Source organism: Anastrepha ludens, chromosome 3 (assembly GCF_028408465.1).
Source record: "Anastrepha ludens isolate Willacy chromosome 3, idAnaLude1.1, whole genome shotgun sequence".
Classification (NCBI taxonomy): domain Eukaryota; kingdom Metazoa; phylum Arthropoda; class Insecta; order Diptera; family Tephritidae; genus Anastrepha; species Anastrepha ludens.
In genome coordinates, this window is record NC_071499.1 from 78,441,583 (window position 1) to 78,465,915 (window position 24,333).

General features: G+C 30.1%; 1 protein-coding gene across 16 annotated transcripts in view; it reads right to left on the bottom strand.

Annotated features, from left to right (window-relative positions):
* Positions 1-24,333, bottom strand: part of LOC128858243 (voltage-dependent calcium channel type A subunit alpha-1) — a 273,728-nt gene that overhangs the window by 92,477 nt on the left and 156,918 nt on the right. For all 16 annotated transcript variants that reach the window (XM_054094347.1, XM_054094344.1, XM_054094345.1 and 13 more), the window contains one exon: positions 20,847-20,930. In XM_054094347.1, the coding sequence (XP_053950322.1) occupies positions 20,847-20,930 (84 nt within the window). The remainder of the gene's footprint in view (positions 1-20,846; positions 20,931-24,333) is intronic.

Below are 24,333 nucleotides of genomic sequence, written 5' to 3' on the forward strand. Positions count from 1 at the left end.
GAACAACCCTTCATAAGTAGTGAGTGATCTAAGGTGACTATTAAAGCTCTGTACTGTTTCATGTAAAATCAATTAAGCAATGAAAATTCTTGCCTTAGGCGCCAAACTCAGTTTTTGTTTTCGAAAACCAACTAAATGGATATTTATACACGAATTAGCCAGAAAAAAAAAAACATAAATGGGAGTATAGATTTTTTGTGTTTTTTAATGAGCTGTGGAGCCGTGGTTCTTGAGTTAGAATGGCCAATAACTGCCAAAATACAATTCCGAGAGAAACGCGTTGTTAGTTTTTGTCTTCGTCAGTGTTGCACCGCGAGCCGTGCACTAACTGTAGAACTGTTATTTCAATGGGATTATATCATAAAAAATGCAAAAGAAAAAACATGTTTTTTATAAAGTTAACATTTTATAAGACTTGTTATTCGCTTCCGCTATAAAACATCAAACAGTTTGGTTGATTTGTTTTTTGTGTGGCTCGGCAGCGATATGTTTTGTATGGTCTTATTTGTTTATATAAACCTAGCTAATGCAACTATTTGTATGCGTAAATGTATAGTATTTGATTCAGGTAAGCTAATAACCTCGATCATAACGCAATCATAAAAGTTGAAAACAGGTTCACGTTCTTCTAAAAATTTTAACTAAAAGCTAAATTGATTATAATAGCATGACGGAGTTTTATGTAGCAAAAGTGGGCTATTAAAGCTTCAAAGTATTTTAAACTATTTTTAAGAAAATCTATTGACATGTGGGCAATTGAGCAAAGTCTAAAATTATTTACAACAAAATAATATTCATCATAGAAAAATATACTATTTTACAGTGGTTAAACATGGCACTTGGATGGGAGTCTTACTTTGGCAATTATCAAAAAACGTGTAAATATTTGAAATAAACGATTTCAACTATTTTGGATTATTTCTTTTTGTTTTTACTTACATCCTGTAGAGTATGTATTGAAACAAATTTGTATTATCATTGATTTGGCATTGTGTTTGTCAATTAATTAGTATTTATATTCCGATAAAAATTTTTTGATTGCATGGATATATACCAGTTTCGCATGTCGTTGTGCATAGTTGTTGTTGTAGTAGAGAATTGCATATAAATTTTTTGTTTCCAATATTCATTTTTGGAAATGCGATGCAGTGTGTATTGATGTGGGTTACAAATAATTTTTTTTTTTTACAAATGTATGTGTTGTTGTATTTTTTTCATTTGTAAATTTCGCATTTTTGTGTTTTTTGCAAGTTTATTGAGCAATGAATGTTAGAAGACAGCATTCCAAACACATTCACATATATGATTACATATACATTGTATATATGTATGTATGTATTAGTAAGAATATGTGGTAAAATTTACGGCATACATAGTTTTCGTACGTTTTGCAATCAGTGAAATATGCAGTTTTTTGTTGTTGTTTTTGTTTATGGTTAATTAATTTCAAGTTGCCACAAAACATCATACATTTAACGTTTACAACGGTTACAGTTGCAGTTGCAGTAGATAGGATGCAGCATTACAGCGATTAGTAATGAGTTTTGATTGTTTGATAGGTTGATCGTTTGATTCAAAGATTTTTTATTTTATATGCAGTATATGGTGGGTATCATTTCGTTCCAAAAATATCGTGCATGTGAGTAGTTATTATGCAATTAGAAATTTTTTTATTTTTTTCATTATTTTTTGTTTAAAGATTACGAAATTTGTTTGGTTTAATTTTCAGATTGTGACAGATTCAGACAGTTTGGTTGTTGTTGCAAAAAAGAAGAAATAAATAGAAAAGTTTTTGATTAATATTATACGAATTTTAGCGAAATTGAAAGTTTTTTTTTTTTGTAATTTAATTAAATTTTTTGCTTTTGTATAACAAACAAATGTTGTACGTGTAACGCGAACACAGGTACACGTACTCGAACGCTGTTTTTGGACAGGAAAAGCAATATTTTGTTATGTACGAGTATGTAGTAGATAATTTTAATGTAGCAACTAAGCGGGTGAACATACAAGTAGATATGAACTAGCGAACGGCCGGGCGGTTGGTTAAATGTATGGACGATGCTGGGACACATTGGTGGACTGGTAAGGGGGGTTATTGCAGGGCACGATGCGATAAATGTGTCTCCAAACGCATCAACGCACAAGTGTATGTATGCATGTATGTAAGTAAATATATATGTACATATATAAAGTACTTTGTATAGAATGCGGTTATATAATCATATTGAATATAGGTATTCACTAGCTACATAGTACATATTTAACAAACTGTTAAGCTACTTTAAGCTAAATAATTTTTAGCTCTAATATTTTCAGAACAATTGAACTTTTCAAACTAATCAAACAACAACTCTTTAACTGGAAAAGTATTTTTTATTCTATATTTTATATTTTATATTCTCATATACAAGTATGTATGCATGTATATGCTTGTATATATGCAGTTATTTAATATATTTTAAGTACAGCGATATTTTGTGGAACAATATAAACGCATACCAGAAATTGGAGCAGGAGCTCGGCCAAACAACCAACAAAGGATGTACGCGCCAATTACATACATATATAGTATATTAATATACATATGTAATATAGTTATAGGGTTTTTTCTAGCTGCATAAAAATTATCGACATCGATAACTATGGTTTGATAGCTGCAAATGGCAATCTGTATTGACATTTATGTTCAGTTAGGTTAGGCAAGTCATCATGAATCATTTAATGTCAGAACAACGCTTCCAAATTGGGAAAATTTACTTTGAAAAAAAATCTGTTCGCGAAGCTCATAGAGCGAAGTGTTGAAGAAATGTCAATCCGTCGATATTGTTGTCCTTTGTAATTCGACTACGTGGAATATTTTACGTGCCTATGAATTACAGCTCGTAGAAGAATTGTAGCCAAATGACCTTCGTTTGCGTCGTAATTTTGCTGATTGGTCTCATTTAGATTTATTATTCCGATTTATTGGAAAAGCAGTCCAAAATTGGACTCATCGAATGGACCATGTAGATTGCAGACGCGGCGGACATATCCTATTAAAAAAATTAATTCCATGAAATTATCTAATAATACAATAAAGAAAAAATCATTAAAACACTGATTCATTCTAAGTTTCCAAGCTTTTAAAAAACCCCCCATATACAATCTGAGAACAAATAAATCTCGGAAACTGTTCATTTTGAAAGCGCACATTTTTTTTTTGCTGGCATGTTGCTACAATTGTCCTCTATAGTGTCGTAGAGTTTGAGCGTGATCTGTCAATTAGCTTGTTTTTAGCGTTTTATTATATCAGTCAACTGCAGGAATGCTCTGCAATTCTCACTATGGATAAAAATAACGAACAAAGAATGAATGGTGCTATCCACATGAGCCGAAACCCAAGAAATTACGTCAAAAGCGGTCAAAAGTGAAAGTCACGCGACTAGTTTTCTTATATTATCGTGGGATTGTGCATGGTTGGTGCGGAATTCCAAATGGTTCTACGGTAAATAAATAATATTATTTTGAAATTATGCGACGTTTAATAGAGAATGTCTAACTTCTTCGACAATCTGAAATCCATATAAAATCCCATATATGTAATTTAGGGTGGTAAAAAAATTTGATGTACCCTGAGCAGTAGTATTGGTTGTCTAAAAAAATGGCGAATTACCAAAAGCTCCGACATGCCAGTCAAAGTGTTAAATATCATGGACTAAAGCCATGTTCTTGGTAATATAAATCATACGGAGTTATTTGAAAAGCTGTCTGTGTGCTAGTAATTAAATTATATATTTTTGGACGAACACAAATTTTGTGTTGTTTTCTGCAGCTTGTGTTTATAACTTAACAACCTAACGAAATAACTACCAAATTTATAATATCTTCATGTATTGTTATTTAAATAAGTATGTATTTATGTGTATTAAACTATGTATATAAGTGAATAATTAAATATAACTGAAAAAGGTCTTTTAGCAAATAGTGTACGTTCCTAAAATAGTTTCAATAAATGCCTGATACGTATTTGTGTGAATATTTGTACATTAGGGTGAAGTGAAAATGTGTGGAATTTTTCTTTCGATCACCAAATAGCGGTAAGTACTGTTCACTGATATGCGTAAAGTTCAAAATATTTGTAATTTTTTTTTTGTTCAAGTGCTTCACATGTCAATTGAAGGCGTAAAAGTGAAATCGCTATTGAAAATCAGTACAGACTTTCATTTGCCGGCCTAGTTGAGACTTTACTTTACAAGGAGTAAAATTTTGCTTCGTTTTTCAATAGGTGGCTGCAGCGGTAAGCGACAGCCAAAATAAGTAGAATAAGAAATAAGTAAAATATTACTACATACAATAAGGTTGGCCATCTGTGAACAAAACCACAAACTTCAAATATATCGTATTGTGCGGCGAATTCTCGTATTTTATGAAAAATTTCGATTTTCTACCTCCATTCGAAGAATGCTGTATCTAAGACTCATCAAATGCTCGTAAATGCTTACTATGGACTGTAATACGTGAAATTTTGAAGTCGAAGACCGGAAATGCTATGGAAAATAGAATATTTGATAGATTTAAGCTGGATGTTATGTAAACATATCAAAGGGGACCAATATCGAACACAATTAATGCAACTGAGCATTGAGAGAAAAAATTATCCTCCAGCAAGGTCACAGTCTCATGTGGCAAAAGTGGTGAAGACATACTTAGAAACCCTGATATGGGAGGTTCTACCAGACCCACCATACACACTCTCCAGAAGTTACTCATTTCGCCCATTATTGGTTACCTTAGACGACAAATGATCTGCATTACGAGTATTTTCACTACTTTGAAGAAGTTAAAAATGTATCGATTTATGCAGCGCCTAAAAAGACGGAAAGGTTTTCTATTGCTGAATTCGTGCAGTATGCGAAAGATAGAGGACAAATAGTGACAAAGACGGAGCGCAAATGTGTATTTAAAAACTTCTTTTTCAAATAAGACTTACAATGTTGAAAAGAACGCCGCATATTAGGAAAGCTTGTTATGTCTATCATAGAACTGAATGATAAGTTGAGGGCCGAATTTGTTTATGGGTTTTATGCGGTTAAGATAAATCGATTACCGGGTAAGTCATCCTACATACTTTAAGACATCATTGTTTAAGAAATTTGCAATTAAGTTGGTCAAAAGACATGATGAGCATGACTGCTAACCATTTCCGAGATATCCAGTTTTAAGGAATATGTAGAAAATATTTTATTTTTTGGCTTATACTCCCCCTATTTTTAATGTTGGTTCAAGAGTTTCACAATTTTTATGTTTTTAGTTAGTAAGTTAATAAAAGTCTTTTCGAAGATGCGAACCAAGCAATGGCAGTTTGGATAAATTTTGAATTTACGATTTTTTTCCTACTAAAAAGAAATTCTTTTGGATGGAAACTTATTTTGAAAACTAGTAGGTATTTTTAGCTTTACAAAGAAGCATTGCAAGCTCCACTAGTGCAAACTTTTATTGAGTATATTTCGTCCTAATACAAAAAGCAATGAGAGCTCTCCTTAATTTTTTTTTTATTTCGTTTTTCGATTGCTGGAATTGTGTCAGGTACTTAACAAATGGATTTGGGATCAATATTTTATTATGTTGGACTACCTCTTGAGTCTATTTAGTTCCACTATTTTTACATTATTCTTAGAATACGACAAGTTTGTCGGCAACCTTTTATTGAGTATCCAAGAAAAATTAATTCGGTGGTCAAATTAATAAAATTCGTTTTGTCCACGGCCCTTCAAACATAGCGGCGGAAGCCAAGTTGCACACACTTCCCTTGCATGGTTGATTTTCATATTACTTTAATGGTCATTTAATATATTTTCTTTTTTTACACAAAAAATATTCAGACGTGTTCTCAATAAATTATTGGACTAAAACTGTTCAAGACTGCAAAAATCGAAATCAAAAATATTTTCCAAAGCCTTTGACAAAGACAATTTTTCACTTCACCCTAATGTATTATAAATATTTATTATACTAATAAAGCCTTCTATACAACTTGTATTAGTACAGTCAATTCACAATAATTCGCTTTAGTATACCTTACATCATGTTTTTTTTTTTAAATAATTAATAATTTAATATTTATTCCATTTCATGGTGAAATTTTTTAGAATGCTAAAGCTTTCGAAGTATAGGACTTATGGGTTATATGCTTTCTGAAATGCAATTTACATAGTCGTGACACCATTTTCTATCTCACCAATTGCTCGCTAATCATCTCTGGATTTGATAAAATTGTTAAGGAACATTGAATCCTTTCGCTTTCTTTCCTTTTGTCTTCACTTACCAGAAACTTTTGTATAAACTCCCTTATTATCTGCAATTTATTCAAGAACCAATTAGTATTTGAATATAATTATGTTTGAAAATGATCAGAATTGATTTGCATAACTGCGAGAAAATCGGAAAATTAGCAGCAAGCAAGTAAATGCAAAACAATAGGCGGCAGCGAGGTTGTTGCAACAGCTGCACCAAATACGAACGGTTTTCGGATCAAACCAATAAATATACGGAGTATATGAATATTTAAATTTTTTTTTCAATCACACCGAACCGATTAATACCCCACTGTAGTGTTTCTGCATCAAACCTAAAGGCGTTTTTTGTAGTTCTTTTTTTTATTGATTTTAAGCATTTTTCGGCGTACTAAACTGGATTTGGTATCATTTCTGAATTCATGGGAATGTTCAGCTTGATTTTTATGTTCAAAAAATTTCTACAAAGTTTTTGTTTGTAACTTCTCTGAAAGAATTTTTCATTTTTATCCTCCGCAATGTACTTACCAAAGTTGAATTTTTTAATAACTTGAGAGGCTTCGTTTTCTTTATGAAAAAGCTTTTCTAAAAAGCTGCAATCCAAACAATTATGCGCAATGCTTTATGAATTTTTGAACTTAAGCCTTTTATTTCTTCTTGAATTACACAGGCCGACAATATTTGTTTGCCTTTCAGAACCAGAAACTAGACAATTTTTTGAAAGTTTTTGGCTATACTTATATTTGAAGTTATGTACCATCGTGAGTTCAGATTTGGATTCAGTACGCCAAAAACTTTCGGATAAGTCTAACCTGGTTCTTGGCTCAAAATTTGTATGCGCCTGTGCTATTAATTTACCCTACACCCATTTGATTTTTAAAACTGAGTCAAAAAACTGAGGCAAATTGCAATTCACAGAGCTCTTCTCCAAAGGCAATTGGTCATTTCTACCTTACGGTTAGGTTGTAGTAGTTGCCACTTTCCATAAGGATGTCAATCTCTTCGACCTGGATACCCATTGTGTTACTATTGGTTCGGATTCAAGTTCCCCGTCTAATTCCCAATATAGTGAAACCAATTCGTCTCTCGGATAAATGATAAAATACTGTGTAGAGTGTAAAAGTTATGACTACGATATTGCGTTCTCGCTGGAGTGGGACAGTGTTGGAGGAAGGCTTCATAGATATCTACGTTGTTCTCGTTCCTATAGCTGCAACAGAAGTCATAAGAGGGAAAAGCCCATATGCCTTCGATGTGTTTCCTTTGCGCAGGGCTCGGTTTATATCAATCACCGTACTAATAGAGTGTCGGTTTTGGATTGATAATGAGATTTAGTTTTGGGTTCATTCGTTCTGAGCCAAACTTGTCTAAGATAACCGCAAACTAGTCAGAATAGACTGTTTTACGATCAATTTCCGTCCGAGTCAGCTCAACCGTGATGCAATTTCCAGGAATTTCTCGTTATCCAGTAGCCCGGATAATGTTCGTGGTGCATCGCTTAACCAGCTTCTTTGGAATAGCTCTACATTCGAATTCCGCTTTGGTTGAAGTATCTAGGCACAGCAGAAATTTATGGTAGCTTTAATGACAGAGTAGAGGGTGATCGGTTGTACTGCACCGGACGAGTTCATGATCAACAAAGCTGCTTTCTTTATAGCTATAACTTCAACTTTAAAGACCGTAGACGTCAGGTAGACGCAGGCTTAAGTGCCGCTGCAGCACTTCTGAGTGGATGCCACTCCCGACTCTATTATTTAGTCTTGAGCCGTCAGTGACGATATCCATTGATCTTGGAATAAGGTGCTTAACATTATCCCATTGACATCTTTTTGGGATGTGTGTGAAAAAATTACCTTCAATTCAGATTTATGGTTCAGTCCAATCTATCTCTTCATGCATTTCTGGAAGAGTTCCGAGAATTATCGGGTGCCCAAATCTTACGGATATATGGATGGAAAGTAGTCCGTTTGGATCCACCGTAGAGTGCATTGATCTGTTTCCACGGGAATGATAATTCAGAATGTCCTTCAGTTTTGATCTTTAATACAGAATAAGATCATATGATTATATCGTATGATGATATCACATGACGAGAACATATGACGTGATCTAACATTCATTTCAAGCCAACTTCAAGGGCTGAAATATTCAAAATGAATATCATCAATATTCAGCATAACTTTTATATTTTTGGTAGCTTTGTGACCCAAATGTCGATAAATGTGAAATATGTGATCAGATCAAACGATAATTTTCTTCAAAGGTGGAAATCTTTTTTAAATATTTACATACGTTTGCTATGACACGAATGTTATTTATTTGAAATTGAAAGGCGAACCCTTTACTTAGTTAGGTGAGATTTTTGTTAATTGATTTCAAATTTTATTTTTATGAATTTAATTAAATTAAATGCAAATAAGTGCCATAGGTTTTGTCAATATTATTAAAATTTCGTATGTTTTTACGTCAAATGAAGTGCCCATCTTTTTTTTCATTATGTAACTATTTACTCCTCCTATTTAGTTTTTGACTGGGTGTAGGGTATGAGTGAAGTAGTAGGACTAAAAGTAATTTAACGGTAGTTTATTGTAAATACACCTAATTGCTATTGTATTATGTAACTCATGCTAATTTTACTATGAACTACTTTTTAAAATATATGTATAGTGCTTGATAGTGGTAAAAAATAGTGAATGACAAACAATCATATTTAGAAAAAAGCAAATACGTTAACAGAAAGAATAATCTTAAGTTTCACAGAAAAATAAACCGAAATTGAAAATAAAATGTGTAGCGCTGTTAAGAAATTATAACTTATTGAAGAGCAAAATAAGGGGTAGCCTAAAAAGTTCGGTAAATTTGCGGTATACGATTAAAAGAGTCAAATATTATTTTTGTTATAAAATGCGGTCAACTAAAACGTGTTTGTGGATAGGAAATTAATAAAAATAAAAAAATAAAAAATATACCATCATATTGATGAATGATAAGTTATTTCCCATTGGTTTCCCAAGATTTTCGATGGAGCTAATTCAACGAATTTCCTTCTGCATGCTTCCGAAATGGAGCGAATTCAAATTCTTATTAGACCCTATTTTAAAATTATAAATAATTTATGAAAAGCTTAGACAAAGTGAGTTAAAGCTACTGAAACAGTAGCAAAGGAATCGCCCAAAGGGAAAGAATTAATGCCCGAAAAGGTAATACTAATATATGTACTTAGTGCTTAGTGAGAATAGAAGGTTGAGGCATAAAGTTTTGAAATAGAGGCAAGCTAATTTTATATTTCAAGCTCGGGCAATGCCAAAACGCCATTTCACATTTTTATCATAGTGAGCCTCACAGCTAACTAGCTCTTAGGAATTACTTAAAATTATAAGCGAAATTATTACGCGGAAGTTGTAGCTTTGATATCGCTTATTCCATCCACAGATCATTTACAGAAATTTCGAGTCTCTATGTGCACATTGTGGTAAATTTTGCCTTAAAACCTTGGTCTACTCATCCGTACGAGATTGAATTTGACAACAGAAGTTAAGCCTCATACTCATTCAAAACGCTGAAGCGTCGTAATGCAAGGGTCGGATTTACAACACTACGTGTGATGAGCTGTAATTCGATATTTTTTTTTGTATTTTTTAGCATACACTTACATATGTATAACGTTTTCACTTACGATATTTATTTGCTCGTTTTTCATCTCGAGATGGAATTAACTCGTGAACATTTTCGAGCGATGATTTATTATGATTTTAGAAGTGCGTTGATCGATTTGCACTGACTTTTGACGTTAAAGCAACACACTTAGCCACTATTAAGGGAGGCCATCCTAAAACGGTGGTTGAGCCAGAAACAATCGGTGCTGCGCGTTTATTGATAACGCAAGACCGTCATGACACATATCACGAGATAGAGGTATGCTTAGGTATTAGTGGTAACAGCATTTATTCAATATTGCATGAACATTTGGTCGTAACCAAGATTTGTTCTCGTTGGATACAGCATAATTTGACAATTGCCCACAAAGGATTGTCGAGAGCTGTAAAGAACTGTTGAAGAAATTCAGCCGTGCTGGTTCATAGCACTTCCATTACATCGTAACAGGTGACAAATTTGGGATATATGCATACGAGCCGGAAACAAAGTAGCAATTGGCAGTATAGATGTTCCAAGATGAGCTTAATGAAAAAAAGACTTTTTCACCGAAGAAGCACCTCAAACCAAATGGGCGCCTGTTTTTTCGGAAAATCTGATATATAGTCATGTCGCATATGTCTCATTAGAGTGACTTAAAATAGTTAGTTCCATTTGATTGCCAGAAGTTTTCGTAGAATTAAGGAAACTCAACCACCGGAAACGGAATAGCCCTAGAAGAAAGACCTGATTTGGCATCTAATGATATCTTTTTGTTACCCAACTTCAATAATAAAATGCGAGGATAACGTTTTTCAAAGCTTGAAAAAGCTGTTGAAGCGTGTAAACTGATCGTTTTGAAGGTATCCACTTCGGAAAGGCAAAAGTGCTTTCAAAAATGGTTCAAGCAAATGCAATAGTCCATTGACTTAAAAAAAAAACTTTTGAACTGCTACGCGTAGAAAAAGTAGTGGTTCATATTTTTATTGGCCAAATACTCGTGACATTGAAGCAAGCAATTCAATTGAGATGAGCACTGTACTTTGGGATTACATATGTACATCTACGATCGCACGGCCGCAGTAGTTACGCTTTTAAACTATAATTTTACAATTCTATGTAGAACATAATTTTAATTGCAGCCTCCGCAATATGCTGGTAAATGAATTACTGTACATATAAATAAATATATTACATGACATGGGAAACGCAGTTTGGTGTAAGAAGCATTTTTGTATTGCCGCTGGACCTGTATATCTTAAGAGTTTAAAAAACATCTACATTTAAATATATTCAGCTATAGAAAAAACTCAGCAACTGAATACAAATTTTGAGGCAAGCAGTATTGTTAGATAGAAGAGTTTCATCGTTTTAGAGTGCGTATCGTTTTATTAACAGCGAAAATTAAGTCCGATATATTACAGTTGCTGGAATAAAAGTTAAAATCTTGGCATTAAGATCGAATTAATATTTTTTTTTAATTTTGTAAAAAAGAGCCTTAAGTGATTTGATACTCAAGAAGGATCATTAAGATTAGCCTCTGTTAGAAGAAATAGGCTGTTTGACTATAAATATCTGATCCCTAGCATTTTTTACGATTAGTAGAACTGGTAGGATTGTTGAGCCTTGGACGACGAATCACTGTAATATGGAAGATCGTATAATGAAATTTATGGAGTCTTTTAAAGCAAAAATTGAAAAATTGTCTTTGAATAGATACGAGCCTAGCCTGTCTATTCAGACGCGGTAATGCGGGTTACAGTCTAATGGAGCATATTCCATTATCGGTGGATTAAACCGGGCAGAAGAGCCTCACTTATGGTATATGAATAAAAATAAAAAATATATATAAATAAATAACTAAAATAATTTTACTCAAATTTGTTCCCGAACTTTTTAGACTGCCCTAGTAAGAAGTTAGTAGATGAGTTAGGGATAGTTCATGTTCGGCTTTTCAAAACAACAGTTTGGTGAAGTGTGGGGTTTTGATAGTTTGGCGAGGTTTTTTCGGCATTTCCTAATTACTTTTTAAATTACAAATTTGCTTATTGGTATGAGCATTTCAGGCGAGAACGAAATTTGTGCTATTGGTGAGCACGCAAGTGAATGTTTAAGTGAGCGTAATACAGGAGCAACTAATTACAAAAATTTGCTTCGAACTAAGAAGAAGAATACATATATAATGCGCAAACATATAAAAGTGTGTACGCAGAGCAAAAGAATAATGCAAATTAAAAAAAAAAAACAAATATACACGTGAGCGAGCGAAAAACGAGACGGCGTTCAAAGCAGCAAATTGCTTGTAAGTAAGACAGTTGTGTTCAGTATTTATTTTTTTAAATTTTTTTTGTTATCTAGCTGATCTTCAAGCAAAAAATCCATAAAGCTAATAAGGGAAAATGCTAAGCGGCCAAATTAAATGAAAATTGTTATAGCTTTTCTTAACATTTTTTAATAGCAACATTTTATTTTTATATTTTTTTTATTTTCCGTTTTGTAATTTTTCTGCGTTATTTTATATGAAAAATCATACTAAAGCAACTAATTAGCAAAATTTTACAGACAAATTTAATAAATTGATCGAGTTAAAGAAAATTAGAATGAGATAGAGAGTGACAGATTAAGGAATAATTACAAAAACTAACGGCAATTTGATATCGCCTTCTTTGAAATTGAGTATAAAAATAGGGAACGAAAACTTTCAATTGATATTTGTTTGCAAGACAATTTTTTTTGTTAATTTTATTTCAATTTAAAGGCTGAATAATTGAAAAATTGATCTTAAGACAAAATTTTTGCCGACTACTTACAGTTGCGTCAGTTGCCTGTGATATTTGATAATCAAATGCGTTGTTGCGGTGGTGATAGTGGCAGTGGCATTGGATATGGTGGTCGTGGTGAAAATGGTGGCAAATGTGGTGACAGTGGTGGTGGTGGTTGTGGTTGTGGTCGTGGTTGTGGTTGTGGTTGTGGCAGAGGAGTGATTTACAATATATGATTGTTGCATTGTCGGTGGATGTGATGGTTGTTACGACGACATTTAGGTGTTGTTGTGTGGTAATTTTTTTATAGTTTTAAATTTTTCATTTGTGGCAAAATAGGGGCATTCGTTTAGCAAATTTAAAGCGTTTCAAATTCCATTCGCATGTCAGTGTGCGCGATGTCATATGTTTTGCGCGGTATGTATTTGTTGTTTTTGTATGTGTGCAAATGCCAAGTTGCATATTCAGAGCAAGGCAATTCAGTTCCACAGCAATTTTCATATGTTTTTGTTGATGTTTGTTTGTATTTGGATTTGGACATGTTGTACAGTGCAGTAGTGTTAGTATCCAGGGAATGTTGGTGTGTTGACGTGTTGTTTCAAATATTTGCCCATTAAATTCAAAAACGATATTGTAACCAATGTTTTTTTGCAAATTTGCATATTTCAAATTTCGTTTGCGTTTTTGTAGACATTGTGTGGAATATTTGTTTTTATTATTGCATAGTGATAATGTATTGTTGATTTGCATTTTTTTGTTTGGTTTTAGTGACGTTGGCGTGGTGATGGTGGTGGTAGTGGTGGTGGAAATGCGTATTTTACGGAATCAATAAAAAATTGACAAAAAGGCTTTTAAATGAATATACAATAATTCAAATTATCATTTCTCCAAAGCATAAAAATAAACTTACTATCTTAAACTAAATAAAAAATATAAAATTTTAAGCTCTTTTTAATATTCGTTTTTTCCAATTCATTTTATAATATAATTTTCAAGCTTAAAATATTTGCCGACTACCTCCGTCTTTTTCAATGAATTTTTTTTTTGTACAATTAAATCACGCAATAACTTGAAACGGCAAAAATAAGTAATCATATGTAAACTTTCAGTATTGAGGAAATGTATCGTTTTTTGTAGTTGTTGTTATTGTTTTTGTGACTACTTACAGAAAAAGTTTAGACTTACAACTTGTTGTACACAAACGCAAATATAGCATAAGTTGTAGGTAAGTAAGTAGTTAAGTTAGTAAGTAGAGTAAGTAAGTTATTAAGTAAGTATGTAAGTAAGTTTGAAAATCTTAATAGTTACTTATAAGAGCATTCCGTAAATTATGTGAAACAAATTAAAATTAACACTTAAACATTCTAATATAGATTAGGTGAGTATATTATTTATTGTTTACATGAATGTACTGAAAATGTTTATGATATGATTTTCATACTCTGTTATGAAATGTAACTTAATGTAACTGTTAAAATAAAAACTAACCAAATAAGAATTTAAAAAAGCAAAACTAATATTGCGCACAAAAAATTCAGCAAAATTAAAATTAATAAAAATAAATTCCACAAGTGAAGTTTAAATAATCGCTTTATTAAACCTCGTTAATAAGCGCCAAATAAGTAGCTGAAACTCAGATAAATCAATTACTGCCTAAAGCATAACATAGGACGGTCGAGAGAGTACAAAAGGTTGCGCATATGACGGTACCGCTACTTGGTTCTCATTAAGTTTGCCAGACTCAGACGAAATTGTAGAGTTTAGCTTACATTCTTTGTTTAAAGCGAATATTTATACAAGTAGTAAAAGGAAAAACCGCCATAAATATTAAATTCTAATCGATTGTCATATTACCTAGGCCTTGAGTGCTCTAAATTTTATTTTAATAGTGTATGTATAAAGCTAGCCCGGCTTCAAACTCTCTACAATCAATAGCAATAAACTGCTGATTAGTGAAATTAGTTATTAACAAAGCCAATACACAGACATTTGCTTATACCATCCCATTTTTAGGCTTACAGATGCTTCCTAAGAATTATGGTCATAAAAAAATAGGTGATTAAGAATCATAGCTTTAGGAAAATGTGTCAGCTTTTCTTCGAGCTATTCGAACGACATAGTCAAAGCATCTACACTAGCTAGCTGCTTATATACTTTATATAGAATGTATAAGTAGAAAAATAGCACAAGATTTAGGCAATTATCTCGCAGAAGATGTATTAGCACTCAATAGAGTCCGAAAAGAGACTCTTCTGTACAGTAAGTGCGGAGTTTTTTAATAGAGACTATTTTGCTGTGTTTTGCAGTCTGGTCATGAACTGATGAAAAGAAGTAATACTAGTTCCAGAAGGTCTAGAATCGAACCAGTTTCTAAATTACTAATTAGAGGTGTATGCAAATAAGATATTTTCCTATTAAATATGAATGTTTCAAACATTAAAGATGCTCGCCTGCAGGATGGGTCGAATTTAAATGTTGATGAAGTCATGCGACTGCTTGTTTGTCCATTTTATAATAGTTCATTAACTGGTTTAAGACTCATCAAGGGATTTAGGATTGATATTTCTTAAGAAATCAGCATGACAAAGATACCAGTTGCCAATATTGGAAGAATACAGAATATGAACTATGCACTTCAGCTGCCAATAAAATTACTATTACGGTGGCTCAGAACCAGTAGGCTAGGCAACTACATCGGTATGCATTAAATAAAAGTTGGCACCTTCTCCATTTTTGTTTCTTTGATGTCTTGCTTTGCATTATACTTAGCCTTAGTTAGTTTCGTACTTTTTGCACTTTTGCAAAATTACCGACGTGGTTAATATCCGATTTCGGAAACTTGTACCAAAAGTACAAGGTGGGCCATATAGCGTTTGCTTTTTGAACCACCTATTTTTTTGAGAATTCTAACACAAATGGCATGTCAAATGTGTTCATAATTTACTTAAAGGTTTGACATTTACGAAATGGGCCGCTATACGCTTGAACAAAATTCGGAAATATTGAAAACCTATTTCCAAAGTGGTGCGTCTTCTTCTTCTTTTCTGATTTTCACATCGGTGGCTACGTCAATAAGCAAAATTGTCGGATTTGGGGCTCAAAAATCCACACGTTACTGTAGAGAAACAAACGCATCCACAACGAGTCCCTGTTAGGTACGGTTTTTGGTCTGGCGGCATCATCGGGCCATTTCTTTTGAATGGAAGTAACAATTTCGTTACCAATTTGGGTAAAATTACTAAAGGGCTTATAAAATTTGTTGCGCCTACTTTTTCATGGAGTAGACCTCAAAATATACTTAAATATTTATTCTATACGAAGAAAAGAAAAAAATGTGAATTTCCATCCGTCTTCGATTTTTTGCTTTTTTGGAACAAAGATTTTTAATTTTTTTAGAACAAAATGAAGCATTTGCCGAACTTTTGCCTATTTCACTGGAACTATTGGTATGAATGAAACTACTGGTATGAGAAAAATGTCTTTAAGGCATGAACGTAAAGTCATTACATACTTCAGACAAAAATAGTTGCAGTTAGGAATGAAAACTAAATAAGCGCTAAAAGCAGCGCGAGGTGAGAAAAGAATTACAGGCGAGGTAATGCGTACTCTACCAGCCTTATATCTTCGAGCACTTCAAAGAGAAAGCGATAATTTGTGAAGTGTTATTCATTCTGGGTCTAATACTGTGTGTATAATATGCTAGAGTTGTTATAAGATTAGCTCAGCCAGAATAGGGATTGATCGCTTCAATGAGCTACATTTGTTGTTGTACTGGTTGTGGCACTGGTCAGAGTAAAAGGGGGTAGAAAATTGTTGGCCTACCTTAAAAGTCAGATTGTGGTAAATTTAAAAAGAAAAACAATAGTAGTAGCCAGAATGGCTAAGTATAAAAAAAAAAAAATAAATGAAGCGAAAAAATAAACAGAAAAAGAAAAGGCACAAATACAAAAAATGTATTGCAATGAGATAGACAATACTTAGTACTGTAGTACTTTTTGTTGGACACCTACCCAATAACATCTTTTTCATTGCTGGACAAAGTTGAACTTTGACTATTTTCTTATCGTTCGTAGTTTGTTGGACAGATACTGTAGTATTTGAGCCGTTAGAGCATGTACGACTACCGAACCTAACGATAGGGTTGGCAAATAATGGATAGAAAGATAGAGGAGAGTATAACCTTACATCATAAAGACATAGCGATGGGCATTCAATAGCTTACTGCATTATAACTGCGTTAGACAGTTCAGATTTAGGCCCTTAGATGATCTGTAAAGCTTTTGATGTAGTTGTAGTTGCCTCCATATGTTGTGGAATAAAAAATTATAAAATCGTCTTTATCTATTGGTGATAATACAATAGATTTTGTAATATATAGCCGAGGAAATACTACATCCCAATTTGGGAAATTGCCGCTATATTTCAATTATTCATTCAATTCGTTCCAACTGGCCTTAAAATAGTGATATAGCATTTACTAGGAAACGAAATTCCCGAAAAGACTAAGAATAAAAATTTCTCGATATGGTGCAGCAATTTTACCAGAATTAGCCGATATAACGCTTTTCGACTATTTTTGGTAGACACATCATAAAAATATACTTTAGGTGAACAAACGAGAGAAAACTGAAGATTTGGTGCAAAATAGGGCAAATGCGCCTGTATGTCATCAGGCTCTTCAAGAAACCCTATCTGTGAGACTGCATTCGGAGAACATTTGGAGAATATCATTTAGCATTTAAAAATGATGGACCTCTACTGCAGGTGCATGGCAGTGAAAGCATAATGAATTCATATTCAAGATATGCGTTTAGTTTGAATTAGAAAAGAAAATTATGCTTGAAATACACTGTTTTAATAATATTTTGTCCTAAACAAAATGGCGATTCAGCCTGAAAAAAAGTAGTTGCCTTTGTAGTCGCGATGTAAAGGATAAAAACTGCATTTACTTACAATAGCACTTATACTTATTGGCAATTTTTGATATAATAATTTATTTTTTTCTTATTTATATATTCTAATTTATTTAAATTTAATAATTTGCGATATATTAGAATTTTATAATTTTTATTAAAGTATATTATTTTTCTACAAAAACGCATAAATTCACGTTTAAAGTTTTATGCAAATTAAAAAAAAAAAATTCTTTAAGTTCGTCAGAATTGCACACTTTCATAAGCCATCAAATTGAGAGTAGTATTTGTAGACAAATTGGAAATATGCGTTCATAGCTCATTGAATCATCGTATAATGCAATTTTTTTCTCATGTAACAAATTTTCTCCAAATAGTGAATACTCAAATTTTTTTATATAGAGGAAAATAGCCAAGGCCATCAGCAAAAAAATTGTTAAAAATGAGAGCGATTTTTGAGCTACTTGAAACTTGCACTTCTTTATACGGAATTCCCAAAAATTTTCTTAAAATTCTGCTTAAAAAGTGTAAAATTTTGATAAAGATTGTTTTTATTGTAATTTTTGTGAAGTCTTAAACTTCGATTTGCATGATTTTTGTAGAAGAATGACTTATACTTATGTAAAAGTAAAAAAGCTAAATGAGAAACAAATAAATTGTCGGTAAGTCTTAGCGCTATAGTTATTAAACGCAGTGTATATAAAAAGAGTCTGCCATGAAACTGCCTTTTATTCGGCTTCATATTCACACTTGATGAAGAGGAATTTCATATTTTTTGTCAAAAATCTGTATTAACAGACTATTAAAAGAAGTTGTGATTATTTTTTTTTTATTTTTAACTTTCAATGGAGGTTTTAACTTGAGTGAATGTGAATGACGCTTTGGAGACTTACATACGCATGTAAAAGCAGTTATTGAAGATACTTAGCGATATTTATAAATTTGGGTATTTCGAAAAATGTCAGTTTATGATTTCCGCAGGTAGAATTATTTCAGCATTTGAGAAAAGCACGAGTAGAGTTCGCCTAAAGTGGACAAAGCGTAAAATTTCCAACTATATACCTACTAATACTTATTATCAACTACTTTCTAAATGCAGCAAATATCATATTAGTTCAAGCTGTGGGTTTATTTCTATCAACAACAGCACTTCAGGTTAGCTACTAAGCCTGACTAACTGCACCACTGAAGCGCATTATTTCTAAACTAAAGATACACAAGCACACATATTTTGAAAAATGCCAACCAATACAATTAGCGTTGGTTAAGGGCACAAACGAAACAATCAGATGTTTAAACACAATAAAGTATTTGAAAAATAAACGCTTTCCAATAAATGTCAAACAACAAAAACACACATAAAATTTTACAATACAAAAAAACGACTTTATGATTATTGTATTGGTGTAAGAAGTGTTTTGTACTTACATCGTGCTGGTGTTGTAATTGTAGTAGTTGTAGTTGTAGTAGATGAGTATTTGTAGAGGAGAATTGTTCAGATTGTTTTTTTTTTTTTTTTGTTTACATTTTTGCAATTGATTTTTAAATGTTGTTGTGATTGCGAATGTTGGTAATTTTCAACGAATAAGTAGTTTGTTTGATTTTTATGTTTCGGTTGATGATAGAGATTTTTGAAACGACAGCAAGAAAATTTAGATTTGACAATACAGGAAGTTTTAAAAATAGATACATTTTTTTTAGTGATGAATATTTTTTTCGTTCATATGGAATAATACATATTTGTTTACACAGAGAAAAGGACAATTTTCGCAGCAAAACAATTAAAAAAGTGGTATTTATAGTTAGAAAAATTATTTATTTAAGATTTTTTGCGAAATGTTTGTGGAGAAATTGTATTGAAATGTTGCGCATGTATGTGCAAAATTGTTGTTGCATATTCGTGGGAGTATAGAAGTAATTGTATATTGTTTGTTTTTGGTTTTTCGTTTTGTTGGAGTGGGTTTTTGAATGTTATTTTTTATGTGGGGAGTATTTTCATGTGATATTTTTTGGGAATCACAATTGTTTTGTTTTTGCATATTTTTTATTTGTTTTTTTTGTTTGTTCATGAGACCCCATTTCGTATTTGGTTTTAGTTTTGTATGTTGGTACACAAATAAAATATGAAAAAAAGGAAAATTAAAAGATATATGATTATTATTTTTTTCGCGATGATTCATTGTAGTATATGTATATAAATATATATATAGATATAGGCATATTTATAATAATTCACTCAAATACTTATTTAATTATACTATGGCATATGGCTTAGATAAATATGTTGTTGATGGGTATTTAATATGAAATATGTTTGTATGAATGCACGTGGGGCAAAGTATATACACGTAGCCCTTGATTGAGATCTGTGATATTCCATACATATACGTATTTCTTTGCCATTTAAAGTACTTTCACTTAAGTACTAAAGGAAATATTTAACTTTGTGCTAAAAATATTTTCTTTTCTGCGTTTGTTGTTTTTTTTTTCTTTCTTTTTTGCCTGTTTTACAGGTATCACATTAAAAACTCTACCGCCTGCGTGCTGCGTTCTGCTTAGGCGCATAATTTGAAGACGAAACTGGAATTGAACTTAAATACTATAAATCAACAAGCAAATTTTCGTATAAATGATTATATTTGACTATTTTCAAAAACTTAACAAGCAGCACAGAATACAAAAATCAGAACTCCATTAAAACTTTGAACTTAAATATTATCTAATTCAATTCGAAGTACGTATGTTTATTGGCCGAGATATATCAGTTAAGTATTCATTTAAGTATTAATTATAATAGAATTTACGGATATGTGTGTTACAATGAAAAGTAAGTAAATAATTGGTAATTATTGTAAATATATATGCGTGAAAATAATTGTATAAATTATATTATTTAGCTGGCTTTTAAAGTCAAACACAATGAATACACCCTAACAACAAAACGCAATCATTCCCTTGTTACACTTATTTAAATATCTTTCACATACATATATATATTTATATATATATATTTAAATAAATAATTATGCAATATATGTACGTTAATCTATTTTCTTTCATCAATACGCATAACTTGCTTTAAGACAATATTCAAAGCTAACATGGCAGCCTTTTCGGAAAGAGTAACTCATTTTTTTATTTTTTTTTTGTTTTTCTGTTTTTGGTTGAGCAACAGCTTTAAATAAACCAACTTAAAAGAACAAACGGTGCTAAGCGTATATATATGTATACATTATATATCATTGTATATGTGCAATAATTACCCCGAATTCCATCCATAGCGCATCTACGATACTGCCCACAACAGTAATCAGATCAAAAATGTTCCATGGATCCTTGAAGAAATTCTGGGAAAAGTGAGGAGGAAATAATTTGAAGAATGAGATTAATTTTTAAGCTAAATAACAGAAGTCCAATCATATACACATGTACATATATGTATGGTATGTGTGTACATATATGCTTAATATACACGTAACCGCACGACAATCCTGTGTGTCTGAAATTTACAATGCATGTCGCAAGAGTCGCTGCTTCGCTACAATTCATTAAAATTGATTGTTTATTTAATAAAAAAAAATTAATTAGACTATTTTTTTTTTTTAATGTTGTTTGATTTAATTTAAGTTTTACTTTTAATTTGAGTTTTATTTTAAATTTATATTTTAGGTTATTTAAAGGGTCCGCCATATAACTTTACGGTATTAAAAAGTGCTATAAAAAAGAAACTACTCTATATTCTTTCAAACTGTTTTTTTTATTTTGAAGTACAATCCCTCGGCTAGCCATGCACCATCCCATACGATCAGTCCAATTTTTCAACACATTTTCGATTGTATGCGGCTGTATTTCAGCTATGACATCGCGTATGTTGGTCTTCAGTTCATCAATTGTTGCTGGTTTGTTGGCATAACACTGGTCTTTGACGGCACCCCAAAGATAATAATCCAACGTTGGTTTGTCAATAAGCAACCCCGTTTCTCTTACTTTTTTCGCAAAGTAACGCACATACGCTTCATTCGGTGCTTTTCTTCTTCCCATTGCCGTACGTAATTTTCGTACACATTCTGCAACATTACCATGATTTTCAAAGTAATGTCGCAGTACTTCCCAGCGTTCTTTGAGCGTATACACAACCATTTTCGTTCAGCAGAAGAATAAAACTAATTTTCTGTCAAATCAGATGACAGCTAAGTGTTACCATTCTTCAAATAATACCTAGTTCAAATCCGTAATGATAGATGGCGGGCTCTGTAAATATAAACCTAAATATTAATTTAAATTTTATTTATACAAACTATTTTTTTTTACTTCATTTATTATTACTTTATTTCATTTTAATTAATTTTATTTACATTTATTTAATTTTGGTTTATTTTAATTTGTGGTACTTTTTATATTTATTTTAATCAATTTATTTTAATTTGATTTCAATTTTGTTTAATTTGATTTTCATTTTAATAAAAGTTTTTATCATTTATATATTTTATTTTTGATTTTTTTTTCTTTTTTCCACCGTATTTTATTTTAATTTTAATGTATTTGCTCACTATTTCATTTTGTTTAATTTTGCCCTAATTTAATTTAACGCTTTTATTTAATTCAATTCCACTTTATCTTATTTCAATGCATATAACTTTACCTCAGTTTTTTTATTTTATTTTATTTTATTTTATTTTATTTTATTTTAATTTTAACAAAACTTTTTTTTTTAATAATTTTGTGTTTAATTTAATTTTTTATTTTTCTTTACTCATTTTATTTTATTTTTAAATTTTTATTTTTATTTATTTTATTTAAATTTTGTTTTGAATTTAATTTTCATATTTATTTATTTTATTTATTAGTTTATTTATATTTAATTTATTTTGGTGTAAATTATCCAATTTTATTTTAATTTTAATATATAAATTTTTTAATAATTTTGTTCAATTTTTGCCCTATTTTATATAAATGCTTTTATTTAATTCAATCCCACTTTATCCTATTTCAATGCATTTAATTTTGCATCAGTTTTTTGATTTTATTTAATTTTAACAAAACTTTTATTTTATTTTGTGTTTATTTAATTATTTATTTTTTTATTCATTTTGTTTTATTTTTTTAATTTTATTTTACCTTATTTTGTTTAAATTTGTTTTTGGATTTAATTTTAATATTTGTGGTAAAATTTAATTTTATTTTCAATTTAAGTTTACTTTCAGTTTTAATTTGATTTGCATATACATTTTACTTTAACATAATTTTTATTGCCCATTTAATTATAAATTTCAATTTTAATACAAGTTTTTTAATTTTATGAAATTTTATTTTTAAGTTATTTTAGTTTTATGTTAGCTCATTTTATTTTAGTTTTAATGCATTTTTTCTTTATGTCATTTTGTTTAATTTTGCCCTATTTTAATTAAATGCTTTTATTTAATTAAATTCTACTTTACCTTATTTCATTGTATTTAATTTCCTCCATTTTTTTATTTTAATTTAATTTTAGTTTTAAAAATATCTTTTTTCTTTTCATTTTAATTAATTATTTAATTAAATTATTTTATATTTTAAATTAAATTCTTTTATATTTTATTTTATTTTTATATAATTATTTTTGTTTAATTTTTTGTATTAGTTTATTTTATTTTATTCAGTTGTATCTTAGGCTAATGTATGATCTAAGAATTTAGTTTTACTTTTACTTAAAATTTGACTTAACTTTTAGTTTTAAAATGGTTTTGCATATACATATTGCATAAAAAAAATTGCTATTGCAAATTTAGGTATGAATTAGATTTTAATAAAATTTATTTCTTTTTATATTTTTATTTAAACTGTCCTCAATATTTTAGTATATTTTAATACTCAATTATTTTTCATATTTTTTTTATTTCACTTTGTTAAGTTTCATTTCATTTAAATTTATTTTATTTCATTTAAATTTATTTTATTTCATTTAAATTTTAATACAATTTTACAATCACTATCTAATTTTGTTTTATTTTATCATTAATTTGTTTATTTTATTTCCCTTATTATTTCGTTTTTTATTTATTTACTTTGCTTTATATTAATATATTTTATTTAAATTTAAACTTTTTTCTTAATCTTATTTTAAATTATTAATTTATTATAATTTGAATTTAAATTTTAATTTGAATTTTATGTTAAACTTAATTTAGAGCTTAACTTTTTAATAATATATAATCTGAATTATTCTCATAAATCACAATTTAAATTTTTATTAAATTATTTTTGCCAACGTATTTTTAGTTTTATTTGTTTAACTTCCATTTCAATATAAACTTAAGCTAAAATATAAATAAATTTATATTTTAAATAAATTTATATTTTAACTTAGGTATTAACTTTATCAATATATATGTATATGTATATATTTCAGTAAATTACTAAACTGAATTTATTTTAAATTGGTTTTTATTTGAATAAATTTTTTGTTGGATTATTTCATGTGATTTCGTGTTTTGTAATTTGTTTTTTCATTTTATTTTATGTCTTTTCGTTTCATGCAAATTTTCAATTCAATTTTATTTTACTGTTTATTTTCTTTACTTTTGTTATTTACTGTTTATTTTTTTATTTCAGCTTTATTTAAACTTTTTAATATCTTTTATTTTATTTCACTATACTTTATTTTATTCTAAATAAATAAATTTCAATTTTAATTTTAATTAAATTTTGTTTTAATTTTGTTAAGTTAGATTATATTAAATTATACTATTCAACTACTAAATTTAATTTTAA